At 34.0% G+C, this 13,700-nt stretch overlaps 2 protein-coding genes across 8 annotated transcripts; both read left to right on the top strand.

Annotated features, from left to right (window-relative positions):
- Nucleotides 1-554: 554 nt before the first annotated feature.
- LOC116145443 lies at nt 555-1,648 on the top strand. The gene is made up of 3 exons (XM_031430899.1): nt 555-1,018; nt 1,222-1,352; nt 1,532-1,648. Exons 1-3 carry the CDS (start codon nt 760-762, stop codon nt 1,646-1,648), a joined length of 507 nt encoding a protein of 168 aa, XP_031286759.1. The 5' UTR covers nt 555-759.
- Nucleotides 1,538-10,882, top strand: LOC116145337 (protein DETOXIFICATION 21-like). Of its 7 annotated transcripts, XM_031430789.1 has the most exons (14): nt 1,538-1,978; nt 2,092-2,287; nt 2,395-2,520; nt 2,624-2,687; nt 3,030-3,199; nt 4,119-4,250; nt 8,046-8,357; nt 8,540-9,081; nt 9,210-9,296; nt 9,413-9,469; nt 9,811-10,049; nt 10,209-10,327; nt 10,421-10,507; nt 10,603-10,881. In XM_031430789.1, the coding sequence occupies exons 7-14, from the start codon at nt 8,076-8,078 to the stop codon at nt 10,684-10,686; spliced, it is 1,497 nt and encodes a 498-aa protein (XP_031286649.1). In that variant the 5' UTR covers nt 1,538-1,978; nt 2,092-2,287; nt 2,395-2,520; nt 2,624-2,687; nt 3,030-3,199; nt 4,119-4,250; nt 8,046-8,075; the 3' UTR covers nt 10,687-10,881. The 7 variants fall into 7 exon arrangements, with proteins under 7 accessions (XP_031286649.1, XP_031286647.1, XP_031286646.1 ...); XM_031430787.1 differs by having other exon boundaries at nt 2,092-2,520; nt 3,037-3,199; XM_031430786.1 differs by having other exon boundaries at nt 2,092-2,520.
- The last annotated feature ends 2,818 nt before the right edge of the window (nt 10,883-13,700 follow it).

Raw genomic sequence — 13,700 nt, 5'->3', positions numbered from 1 at the left:
TGATTGTTGGTTTGAATTTTTGACATTTGGTCAAATATTATTAGTTATAATGTGACATAGATTAATAAATGAGTAATGTTATACTTACTCACGTATCTTATTAACCATCTTACTATCCTTTGTAAATATAACGTATAGTACGGATATCATACGCATAGTACAGATACTATATGTAATGTTAATAAAAATAGTAAAACGATTAATATACTCATGAGTAAGCATAACATTATTGTTAATAAATTAGATTTGAAAGTACATGTGACTTTATATAATTGGTGTTTAATATTATTTATTATTAATAATAGATATTAATAATTTTATTGATTATTGTTCGTTATAAATATTATCATTTATATAAACATAAATTTATGTGAATCCAAAGAGTTTTGTACCTTAGTATGTCATTTGTGAATATGAATGATTTATATGTTTTTATTTTGTAATATTGCATATGTGATATGTTGCTGTTTAATATAACCAGTTAAAAATATTTATGAGAATGTAATTGGGAAATTCAAAACTTCTAATTAAAACTTGTTAATTTTCACATAAACTCTCCGTTCACATCTACATACAAACGCTCGAAATTGGCTAAAATATGAATGTCGTTGTTTCTTTATTTTCTTATTCACATCTGAACTGAATCAGAGACCGAACAAAATAGAAAAAAAAATTCGGAAAAAGAAAAAAAGAGAAAAAGTAGAAAATTCGCTCAGATCTCCGATCAAAGACAGCGAAAGAGCTTTACAGAGAGAAGAAATGCTGTCAATTTCAAGACCCATTATTAAAGTACCAGACAAGGAAGGACGGGAAGCCAATCACGAGGGGGAAAAGCACCCCTTTGAGGGAGGAAATAGCCCTATTATTCTCTTACGAGATTTCGAGGACAAAGAAGAGAAGTCCCCAGTTTCAATCATTTCTGGTAAAGGTAGCAAGCAAGGCAAGGACATCTCAAAAAGCGTGGATGGTTTCGGAAAAGAGACATGGCCTTTTTTTATTCTTGGCTATGACACAAAGAGTAATCACGGCTGGGTGAATTATCCATATTCCGTATGGTCTCGACAAAGAGATTGTTTTATGTGCTTTTGAATTTAGTCTATAGATTCATTTAAATGGTATTTGTAAAATAATCTCTTTGGGATAGAGAATAGATTAATTTTATATGTTTTTGAGTACATTTAAAGAGTGCCTGTGAAACTGATATTTGTGTTTGTTTTGTAGTTCTTCCTGAGGATATAAGTAATCGGCGTTTGGGTTTGCGTCCGTTGGATGTTTTGACGATTATGTTGAAGAAGCTGGGGATGGATATGGAGAAATGTGTCCCTGGCCAGAATAGTTTGCTTTGTCCAGCTGTAAGTTGTGTTCTTTGAGTTCAATTTATGCGAATCGGATTTTGTTTTGTTTTGTTCAATTTATGGGAATTGGGTTTTGTTTTGTTCTCTTTGTTTTCTTTGAATATCATGGTTTATGCACGTGAGTTATGGACTTAAATACAAATTGATTCTTCCCCACTTTCTCCTTCAAATTACAGTTCTTTCATAATTTTGAGACCGAGAACATGTCGCAGGGACTGAAACAAGAACAGAAATTGGATCCTGATGAAGAGGAAACAAAAGTCGAAGGAGGTCGCGGCGGTGAGCTGGGATGATGAAGAGGCGAACGAGGACCTCAGCCTTAAGATTGTGGAGAAACATCTATTGATGCGTGCGGCCAAGTTAGTTCAGAATGATGCTGACGACAACAATGACGTCGTATTAGATGATGAGAAAAAGGTGGATCTCTCTTCTTCGTCGGCCAAGCAAGACTATGGCAATGGCAAGAGTAATGGAAAAGCTGGAGAATCTGATGTTATAGATGTGGAGTTTGAAGAATTCTGTAAAGCTATTGACGCTAATCTCTCTATTGAGCAAATGGTTGAGATTCTTGAAGCCAATGACCAAGACTCCTCTGGCCCAGATCCTGTTGTTTTCACTAAATGGTGAGTTCAATTAGAACATCCACTAATTTACATATTTTTCATCTATATATAAACCATGTATGTGGGTTGAGATTCTTATCATTTTAAGAATGTTTTTTATTTTATTGAAACAGCCAAGACATGCTGTTTTATGGACTGTTAGGGAGATGCCCAATTTTCAGTAGTAAATTGGAATTTGATGGTAAAAGATATACTTGCAAAGGAATGTACAGTGAGTGATCTACATGCACATTCAGAACAAAAGATCCACTGAGGAGGGAGGAGCCAGTCAAAATACCAGATTCTGTCCTCAAATCTGTTGATTCAGACGTATATTTCTGGACCATACATTCTTCCTCTTTACAATTAAGACTTGACTGTCTGTCTAATGTTATATTTCTGTGTATTTATTTGAGTTCTATTTCTCTCTGCAATAGTTGATAAAGAAGTATCAAATGACTTGAAAATGGGATGAAAAGCTTGGTTTTGAAGAAGATAAGGGCAGTGAAGATAACCACAACCAAAACAACAACAACAACGCTGAGAACAACAATGCAACTATGGTATTTTTATATTGTTTAAATTCTTATTTTTAGTCTTTTTGGTGATATATATCAGAATAAAGTGTAAAGATTAAACTGGGTTGTTCATTATTAATGTGTTCAGGATAGTTGTGGGGAAGATTGTGTTGAAGCTGAGACGGTGAAGAAGGCTGGGGAGTGTTTAAGCTGTGAGTTTGGTTAACTGTGCTAATTAATCTACTTTATTGGGGACTAACTGTAGCTCTGTTTGCTGTATTGGTGATTCAAGTGTTTGTCATTGTTGCTATGAATTGCTGCCTAATGTTTAGACTCAATGTCCATACGATGCTAATGTTGTTTAACTTCTTGGCTTCTTTTGATTTTTTGTTTCTATACACATATTTGTGTTTACGCATGCACATATTGGTGTCTTCTTTCTTTCTAATCTTTAAGAATTATGTTTTAAATTTTACTGCCTGTTTCATTCTGATTAAGGTTTTTATTTATTGAAACTCTGAAAAATATGCCCTGATTTTAAGGTGCATGACCAGTCCCCAGGTATGTTGTGGGAGAAACTAAGTTGGAAACTTCAAAAGAGGGTCGTACTCTTAAGGATTTCAAGTATGGATGTGTTGGTTACTCAGTATACTTGGGCAATAAAGATTCATCAACTGATAAGATGGATAAAGAAGCATAATTGCCCTTCTGTGTTGGGCTTGAGGTGATGTATTATGATCTCTTTTTTTAAATGTTTCCTACTCTATAGCATTTTGTTGTAAACTCTGAGGATCCGTTGACATATTTTCTCACTCATTATTAATAATATGCAATGTTATTGTGGTTGCTGAGATTTGGTTTTTATGCTGTGCTACAGGCTACATGTTTGAAGAAACATCTGAAGAGGCTTAATAATTCATGCATTTTTAAATGGATATTGCTTTCATATTTAAACTTTCTTTTATAATTCGTGATTACTAAGATATGAGACTCCAACTTTGTCACAGTTAATATGTTTTCCTTTTATTTATTTACTTTTGGTCAGCAGCCGTTATTTTCATTGATTGAAGAAGCGCAAAATGTTTACATCATTGAAATATCTACAGTACTGTTCCAAAAATTCTTTAAAGTATCGTATAACATAATGTTTACATCATTGAAATATCTACAGTTACTGTTCAAAAAAATGCTTTAAAGTATCCTATGCAGAGCAGCTTTCTGCAAATCCACTTTCCATAAAAGCCTCACTAAATTAATATTTGGGTCTATTGTCAAAATGAGGTTCATGTGTGGGTCAGGCACTATAGTCTTTTTTCTAACTTTTCATCTTTAAAGTTGCTTCTTCCCCTCAGGTAGAATCAAAATTATATGCTGGTAGATTTACAGTTTTCTCTTTCCTTTTCTTCCCCCAACTCATCAATGATGTGAATCATCCCTTGAGCAAGTTGTGCTCTTGAGCTTTATATAATCATCTTTCAAACCTTGCTTGCGCCTTTGAACCATTTTTTGTTTATGAAATTTCATATATTAGCTTCTTTGAAAAGAAGGCAGGATTTGTAAGTTTCATTCTTCTATGTTTTTGTCTTTTAATTTGTTTGTCCATGTACAAACTTACTAATTAGAGTCTCGAATTTATGTAGCAGATCAGGTTTGATAATGCTTCAACCTCAACTGCCAATCAGCTCATTCCATCTACGACAGCAACCTGTACACCGCCTGTTGAGCAACCGGAAGTGGTCATTTCAAGGTGTGTCCAACCATTGCCCCACTCACAGGTGCTTACTTTAAACCATTGTTTGTTTATGAGATTTTATATTATTACTGATTTATTTCTAAATGTAAATTGATTTAGTTTTGATTCCTTATTTATGCAACCAACCTTTGGTAGTGATGGTCACAACGAGCATTGATGGGGTGACATTTGGGATAATTTAATGAACACCTCTTTTTTTGTGGACACAGTATGAAACATTGAAAAAAAAAACTGAAATATTATCCTTTTTATTTTGTTTTTCTGTATTATAAACAATGTTATATTGCAAAGTGTTCATGAATGAAACATATTTTATTATCAAAAAGTTGCAAACAAGGGTGCGTTTGTTTCCCTATTTTTGCTCTATCCTATTCCTATCATTTCCAAAATGCACATTTGTTTTCCTATTATGAAAATACTATTATATTTTATTCAATTATTTTAAACCCCATAAGTTTGTTAATTTAACTAAACATCCTCTAAAAAAGATTTAAAAATTGACAAAAATGGCCCCACCCACCCACATTTGCTAGATTCTAGTCACCACTGTTGGAAGGTGGTCGCAATCTGGTATAGTAACGCACTATCGGCTGGATCTGACTGATAGTGCGCTAGATCTGATCGATAATGCGTCGATATAGCTTTTTTCGGCTAGTTCTACGGCGAAAGATCTAGTCGTTGACAGTTAGATCTTTGGCTGTAGCTAGTTGTCAACGACGGCCAAACGTGGCTAGATCCTTTTTTGGTCAGATCCACGGTGGATCTGGCTAGAAAAGGTCATCCCGGTGCACAATCGGTCAAATATAACAGTCGTGCGTTGATACAGAGACTCTAGCCACCCTTCGACGGTGGTGGCCGACTGTCGGAATTTAATGGGTGGGTGGGGGTGTTTTTTTAATTTTTAATGTTTTTATTATAGGGGTGTTTAGAAATTAACAAACTTAAGGGGTGTTTTTGTTAATTTTTAAATCTTATCTTATTATTATCATCCAACTCTTATTTTTTTAAAAATACTATCAAAATACTAAAACAAACCGACTATTGAATTCTTAGATTAGATAGGTTATACATGCTTTTGCTGTTGACTTGGTAGCCCTTTTGTGTTTTGTGGTGAATAAAGTTGGTGTTGGTGACAAAGAATGACAATTTTTTTTTTTTTTTTTAATTTTCTTTAATTTTCGCTCATTTTATGGTGGAAGATTTCAATAGCAAAAGCAATGGTTCTAGGACCTTTTGAATCATGTTTTCTTTTATTTTTGTTCATTTCATGGTCTTGGGACCTTTTAAAATGGTTGAAGATTAACTGTTAGACCTCAAAGCAACGACTGTTATATTCTATGCAACAAATACTAATTTTAAGAGGGGCAAAATTGTTATTTCAATTCTATTATTATGTCACAAATTGTTTTAAGAAAGTTGTTGCTTTGAAAAAGAATATATTCCTTTCACCAAAATATTCCATTATCATTACGTTATTTAATTAATTAATTAATTTTTTGTGTGTCAAATTCACTTTCATAAGCAACCTCGGGCCTTTCAACTTGTGTGTAATAATAAAGAAAAAAAAATTACTATTATTAATTCTTTTATTCACTGTATCAAAAAAACTTACAATAAAATATTACATTTTCAGATAAAATTTATATGTAATTAAAATAAAATATTATTTATTAATTGAACATTGTATTAAATACTACAACCAATATGTGATAATAAATTATATCAATCAAAACAATTAATCAAAACATGGAAATTTGAAAAAAGACGCAGCAATGTCAAAATCAAATTCATAACCAAATAAACATGATTCAAAAGAAAAACAATGCGTCCGACTGACCATTGAAAATGTATTTAAATAAATTGGTACTCTTAGAAAATGAAATCAGTATCAATTGACCTTTGACACATCAACAACGTGGCCAACAAAATAATAAAGAAAAAAAACCTACAACTACAAAAAGCTTAAGAGTGATGAGCCCAATAATCAGAATTTAACTATTTAACTTTAAAACGTTATCATCTATCTTAAAGATTGCTTATTTTTTTACCATTTTCCTAACTTATTATTTCTTTCCTAGAGGATTGGAATTGGAGCAACTACAAACACACTTAGGATTTAATGACATTTTTCGACTCAAAGTTTGACAAAAGTAATAATTAGGTCCAGTGAAATTATTTTTAAAAAAAAAAAAAAAAAAAACTACTTTATATGGTACAAAATAGTGTTAAAGAACAAGCAAATCATACTTGTTGGCCCAACTATGTGATGGCTGTAAATAAATAATCTAATTTTACATGTGTTTTTAATTTTTAATAATGATATGAATTATTGGATTATTTTAGGATATTTTTTTTTCTATTGCATCATTTTCTGTATGGGTTGCTGGAAGTATTATAATATCCAATGGTATGGAAGTAATTGAGGATCCGTGGTGTGGGGAAATACCACAGGTTTCAACCACCAATTGTCATGTTGACGTCCAGAAAATTTATTAACAAAAGACAAAATCATTTATTTCCTCATTTTTTTCTCAATTATTATAACGTCAAATCATACTATCATAAAATTTGATAAATATTAAAAATTTTATATAAAAACTCCCATGTAATCTTTTCTAAAAGTCAGGCGTGTTTATATAATTGTGGCATATCGAATCAAAATAGTTTGCAATTATTATGTCTATAAAGCTGGAAAGTTTTCCAAAAGAGCTTTTGTAAGTCTTCTTCTTCACCATTTTCTTATTACATGACTTCATTTATTTTCTTTGGTGATACAAATATGTATAAACTAGCGTTATTTTGTGCTTAGATTTTTCAACTTTATGCATGGAACTATAGCTACTTCACAAAGATTACAAAGAACAGTCTCAGTTTATGTTCATTCACTTGAAGTGAGTTACTTTCTTGTTTCCGTTTTTTCAAGAAGAAGCTTCTGTTGTTCTATTTCTGAGATTGGATCACAACTGTTAGGGAGCCTAATCTTTATCTCTAAGCTTTTGGGGTTAATAATAGTATGGTCCGTAACTTTTGCCTTCAATCTTGTGGTCTTAAAAATCAGCAAATGGTTCCTGGAAACAGAAATTTTTGATTCAGACTTTTCATTTGTGATGTAATGTTGTGTTGAAGTGGGAGGACATTGCTTTGATTCAGGGAAAAAGTGAGGAGTTCTGTCATTTTTTTTTTTCTCGGGAAATTTCTAATGTTTTATTCTATAAATTGAGCTTTGATATGGGTTAGTGGTAACAAAGACATTTGAAAGTTTTTATGTGTTAAAATGATAGATATTTTTTTTTCTTTCTTTCTGAGATTTTAAAGCATATCAGCATGATTTTCTTTGTTTATTTTGTTCAATTGGAATATTGGTTGTTGTTAATATGATTTACGCCGCATTGATGAACTCTGTGGCCAGCCAAAAAGGGGAAAAAATGGAAAAGTGTTTATGCTTTTGTGTTAGTGTATGCTCTCTTCGCGAATCTTAAATGAGACATATACTCTTGGATTAATCTAGGAATCACGCGTTTTTTTCATTTAATAAAGTCACATGAAAATCTCATTAGCTTTTATTCACAATAGAATCATGATGTGATAGAACACAGAACCTGATGATGAAAACCATTTTCAATTGCTCATTTTATTCGGACCATACAAAAATTACTGTGGAAACAATCCACATAAAGAAAAAACTTTCTATATAGAAGCAAAAATTTTGGAGACTGGCGATTGGATACTGTGCTAGAATTCTACTCTGCTTAGTTATTGCACTTAGTGCCAACAAAGGGTAGCGATTGACAATTTCAACTTTTATTTATATTGAAAGCTAAAGAAGGGCTCTATTCTGTTTGTGAAAATGGAGGGAGAGATGGAAGAGAAGCTTTTGAGGCAAGCAGAAGAGAATCTTTTGAGGCAAGCAGAAGAGAATCATGTTGATGAGGAAATAAATCTCAAGGACAAGGTGTGGACTGAGACTAAAAAGATGTGGATTGTAGCAGGTCCTGCCATTTTCACGCGATTTTCGACATTTGGGATGAACTTAGTTAGTCAAGCCTTTGTCGGGCACATTGGCTCAACTGAACTAGCAGCCTACTCGCTTGTGGTTACTGTCCTCTTGAGGTTTGCAAATGGCATCCTGGTATGCACTTGCCATTACCTTCAAACTTGAATTGGCGTTTCTGGATTTTGTGTTTGTTTCGGGTTGATCACTGGCTTGAGTGGTGCACTTTTTGTCTTCCAGAGATGTATTATGACTCATGCTGTATATGTTTGATCTAAATATTGTTTTGCTTGTATTACTTACAGTGTTTATTTTTGCAGTTGGGGATGGCGAGTGCTTTGGAAACGCTGTGTGGGCAAGCATATGGTGCGCAACAGCACCACATGATGGGAATATATCTTCAAAGATCATGGATAGTTTTGTTCATTTGCTCAATCTTTCTTCTTCCAGTGTTTATCTTTACTACTCCAATTTTAATTGCTTTGGGCCAGGAAAGAGAGATCGCAGAATTAGCGGGAGTCATTTCTTATTGGCTACTCCCTGTAATGTTTGCATTCATAATATCCTTTACCTGCCAAATGTTCCTACAAGCACAGAGCAAGAACATGATTATCTCTTACTTGGCAGCATTTTCATTTTCAATTCATCTCCTTCTTTCATGGCTTTTGACTGTGAAATATAAGTTTGGAATCATGGGGGCAATGGTATCGACAGTTATGGCATACTGGATTCCAAATATGGGTCAACTTATGTTTGTTATGTATGGTGGGTGCAGTGAAACATGGAAAGGTTTTTCCATTTTTGCTTTCAAAGATCTTTGGCCTGTAATGAAGCTTTCACTGTCATCTGGCGCCATGCTTTGGTAAGCTTATAATATAACTGTCACACTGATGTAATTTATTATTTTTGTTATTATTGTTGCATAATGGACCTTTCCTTCTTCTGTCAATCAACATTTTAATTGAGTTAGTTTTCTGTTGTCCTTGACAGTCTTGAGCTCTGGTACAACACAGTATTGATTCTTCTAACAGGAAACATGAAAAATGCTGAAGTTTCCATTGATGCTCTCTCTATTTGGTAATTGATTCATCGTCTCCTCTCCTATGGTTGTTTCAGGATTCACTTTTCTATTCTGTTTTTCAGTTTAAGGTTACATCGGCTAATTATCCATTTTAGCACATTCTTGTTAACAGCCTCAATGTCAATGGTCTCGAAATGATGATATCCCTTGGTTTCTTGGCTGCAGCAAGGTATTGTCAATTGCCTAGAACTCTTATGGTTCTTGATAATAGAACTCTGTAGATCCTTACTTGAAGTGACCATATGCCAAAAACATTTATTCGACCTTTTAAGTGGCATGAGCTTGCTTTGCATTACCGTAAAATTTCGATCTGATTTTATTTGTGTAGCCTAATTAATGACAGCTATTATTCCCTGACATAAATTGCCTAGAAACAGTATTTCTTGAAAAATATGTGATCACTCAATCGAGCGAAGTATTCGTTACAAAGGGGAATATTACATTCCTTTAAGTATGCCTTTTTACAACTGAATAATGTCTTCAATCTTGTTTTGGATGTAAAATCTTCAGTGTTAGGGTCTCGAACGAGCTTGGACGAGGAAGCTCAAAAGCTGCAAAGTTCTCCATTATAGTAACAGTTTGTACATCATTTGCCATTGGATTAGTATTGTTTCTATTTTTCCTTCTCCTCAAGGGCCGTCTAGCATACATATTTACTGACAATTATGAGGTGGCTCGAGCAGTAGCAGATCTTTCTCTACTTCTGGCTTTCTCCATACTTTTGAATAGTGTGCAACCAGTGCTCTCCGGTAACGTTTACCTTCTTTGCAATGGCTTTTACTTTTTTATAATTAAGACCAGTCATTTTACATATGATGATTATAATCAATTAATGCTGCTTCTCGATTCAAAAAGGGAAATGCCAAACATTAAGAATATATACATGTAACCAAAAGAATTTTGAACAGGAGTTGCTGTTGGTGCTGGATGGCAAAGCATTGTGGCATACGTTAACTTATCGTGCTACTACCTGATTGGGATTCCTGTTGGAGTTGTGCTTGGTTATGTTTCCAAATTTGGAGTCAAAGTGAGATATTATTCTTCTGTGAAAAAAAAAAGATTCTAAATCTTAATTAGGCATGAAATGAAAGTTGTTAAACTGAGATAATTTGTTTTGTAGGGTGTGTGGATGGGAATGTTGTTGGGAACATTTGTTCAAACTGTAGTGCTTATTATTATAACCTGGAGAACTGATTGGGATAAACAGGTATTATACTTTTCCATTTTGGTGCCAAAATTACAAGCATATATAATTCTTTACTTTAACTTGATATAATTCATAAACTATATGAATTTGCACAGGTTATTATAGCTCGAAAACGCGTTAGCAAGTGGGTCGTAGCAGAATCTGCAGAAGAATCAACGCCCAAGAGACAAGAAGTATGAGATTTAGCTTCTTCAATTGCCACTACCCTTTTGATACTTAATTACCTTGAATTGAGGGTCTTGGTGGTTCAATACCTGGAATTATATTTTGTTTTCAATTTTACAAATATCCCAAGATTTCCCTCTACTTTATATTCTTTTATTAATTACCATAGTTTTATTAAAAGAGTGAAACAATGGGGTTTTTATTTCCTTAAATATTTTGAGAGTTTCATAAGGTTTTTATATTGTGTTTTAGAGTGCTACAATTTGGCTAAGAGAAAATTGGTTTTTGCTCTTTCATTATCTCTTCCTAAAACAGTACTCTAATTGCAACCAAGATTTATGTTTGACTAACAACATCCATAAAAATCCGAGGAAACTATTTTTTTCTACACAAATAATGGCTTAATGAAAGACTTTTAAAATATTATATTGCTATTTAAATTTATATTTCGTTTTCGATTTCAACATTGTTGCGACCTCACACCACCACCATTTTCTTCCTCGATTATTACTCATTAAAGCCCCTCAAACCCTCCTCTTGCCAACCCCGACAATCGCCGACAATTGAGCAAATACGGTTTGTGTAGTCGCCCCTCCCAATTCAAATTCTACACAATCCCAACCACCAAAATCCAATCTTCTTCCAATGTTTTAAAACCTGGCCCAATCGAGCCGATTGAACTAGTTCAACTAGAATCGAGGGCTTCACTGGGCCGGGTTACCAATTTTCATATTCATTGAAAACTGTAAAAATTGGGATGATGATCGATGAATAATTGAAGACTAGGATGTTGGAGCTTTTGAAGAGGAAGGGCCGATGTTGCAATTGTGGCGATGAAGGTGATTTCCAGTGAGTGAATTGATCGAAAAAAATTGACGACGACAACAACCGACGATTGGCAAGGTGAACGGGGGTGGGGTGACATGGGTTTTGGTTAGGATGCTGAAGAGAGTATTTTCCCCGTCGGCCGGGGGGTTGTAGATACGGCAGTGGTGAGATCTAGCTTGGGTTGTCAAAGCTAACGGTGGTGAGATTTGGCCTAGGTTGTCGACGTTGGCGATCTGGCCGAAATCAAACCGATTTTGGGTAGATTTTCTAGGGAATGGGCTCAAGGGATGATTGAGATTGCATTTGGTGTGTTGCCGCCGTCAACCAGTCAACCGCTGATTTGTATTTGGGGTGTTTGCTAAATTTCAAACCTCTAGGGACTATAAATTTTAGGGGTGTATTTGTTGAATTTTAAGCTTTTTTACACCCAGTTTGATTGGTCGGTCAAACCCGGTTAAATCAGTAAACTCAGGACTTGGCAAATTTGTCGAGTCTCACCTTGGGTTGGTTATTAAAACATAGCCTTCCACCTCCAAAAGACTCATTGACCTCCCTTCTTAAAAAACCCTAATAGCCTGGACAGAGTTTACTCTTTGTTTGCCGTCGGAATATAAATTTGTAAGGTAAAGTGGTATTTTAAAAGTTCGTGGGTGAGAAAGTATCATTAAGCCATTTTTTGGGTGGAAAAAAGTCATTAACTCACAAAAATCCATCATTAAAGCTCTATCGTTTCATCTCTTTCACTGTTAATAATTGATTGGGTAAGATGACCATAAGGTTGTGTATGGTTAGGGCCCTAAGAAGATTACTCCGGTAATCTTTCTTTTAATCTGGTCATTACCTTGTTTGGTTCAGCACGTAATAAAAGATTCTAGTAATATTTTTTTACTCATGTAAGATGAGAGGTGATATGGGGGTTACCTTGATTATCGACTCCAAAAGTGATATTTTAAGATTACCGTAGTAATCATGTATACAACACACACACACACACACACACCAAACACTATGACAGCGAACGGATTCTCAAGCAGGAATAAGCAGGAAGTCCAATGGGGTATTCCGAGCTCCCGCATTGGGACGACCAAAACTCAGAGCTAACGGAACGTTGGGACGATCAAAAACCTAGCGTATAGGTATAGGAAGCCAACCACAAGGAATTGCTCCCCTCCCGATTTTGTAGACATGACTTTACCATCCGATTTGAGTATATCAAATAACTGTACAACTTGTTTTTCAAAGCTTTCAAAGCTTATTTATGTAAGATAAAGATGGCAATGGGCTCGGTATTTTCAGGTACTCGGCCCGGCTCAGCTTGAATAGGTCGGGCTTTACCTGGTGTTAATGGGCTTGGGCTTGAGCTTGTGACTGATTTTAGGCAATATTCAGTCCCGGCCTAACCCGAGAATTTTACTTTTAACTTTACTAATTACCCTTATTACATATATCTAATTTATTTTATTTCACAATAATTATTAAGATTACTATTTAAAACCTGTTTCTAAAATTAAAATTATAAAAATAGGTCGGGACTGAGATTACAAAAAGCCCATTAGGCCAGGCTTGGGCTTTACCCATCCTAGGCCTGGGCCATGGTGGTCGGGCTGGGCCCATATATATATAAGTACATAGATTAGGCAGATACATAATAAAAGTATAAAGATTAGGCAGATACATAATAAATCCGTATATACATACATATATATTAAGAGAGAAAAGATTAGGCATGCATTGAACAGTATTTGCCATACCATATTAGACAGGATCTTTTCAATCTTGAGGAATAATATAAATCAAGTATTTCAAAAGTAAATGAATGATATATATTGAAATGAATGATAAATGAAGATATACTAAAATGTTTATGTTTTAATAAATATGAAAAGTAATAATGAGATGAATATAAAAAGTAATGATGAAATGAAAATATTGAAAGAAACTTACAAGTAAAAGCTTTGATGAAGACACGTTTTATTGCTAGATGAATTTTTACAAAGTGTTTTCAAAGGACACTAAATTTTTGCTCTCTCACTTTTTGATCTCTGTTTTTCTCTCTTTTTCGCATTCTGCTCTTGCATTCTAAGTGATACATATTTATACTACAAAAGAGCGGATTTCAAATATATTTGAATTCATCTTCATTATTACAATACATAATAAAATATAAAGTAGTTGATAGGTTGATGAGCTGTCTTGAATA

This window comes from Pistacia vera, unplaced genomic scaffold, assembly GCF_008641045.1.
Source record: "Pistacia vera cultivar Batoury unplaced genomic scaffold, PisVer_v2 Contig461, whole genome shotgun sequence".
NCBI classification, from domain to species: domain Eukaryota; kingdom Viridiplantae; phylum Streptophyta; class Magnoliopsida; order Sapindales; family Anacardiaceae; genus Pistacia; species Pistacia vera.
The sequence above is the reverse complement of the archived record's forward strand: the minus strand, read 5'-3'. Positions and strand labels throughout refer to the sequence as shown.

What these genes read in the sequence shown, in the direction of transcription:
- LOC116145443 (XM_031430899.1), top strand. Translation starts at nt 760, where the DNA reads ATGCTGTCAATTTCAAGACCCATTATTAAAGTACCAGACAAGGAAGGA. An exon ending in TCTTGGCTATGACACAAAGA is followed by an intron (nt 1,019 to 1,221) that starts GTAATCACGGCT and finishes TTTGTTTTGTAG; the next exon opens with TTCTTCCTGAGGATATAAGT. An exon ending in ATAGTTTGCTTTGTCCAGCT is followed by an intron (nt 1,353 to 1,531) that starts GTAAGTTGTGTT and finishes TTCAAATTACAG; the next exon opens with TTCTTTCATAATTTTGAGAC.
- LOC116145337 (XM_031430784.1), top strand. Translation starts at nt 6,905, where the DNA reads ATGTCTATAAAGCTGGAAAGTTTTCCAAAAGAGCTTTT. An exon ending in AGTTTTCCAAAAGAGCTTTT is followed by an intron (nt 6,943 to 7,037) that starts GTAAGTCTTCTT and finishes TTTTGTGCTTAG; the next exon opens with ATTTTTCAACTTTATGCATG. An exon ending in TTTATGTTCATTCACTTGAA is followed by an intron (nt 7,120 to 8,045) that starts GTGAGTTACTTT and finishes TTATATTGAAAG; the next exon opens with CTAAAGAAGGGCTCTATTCT.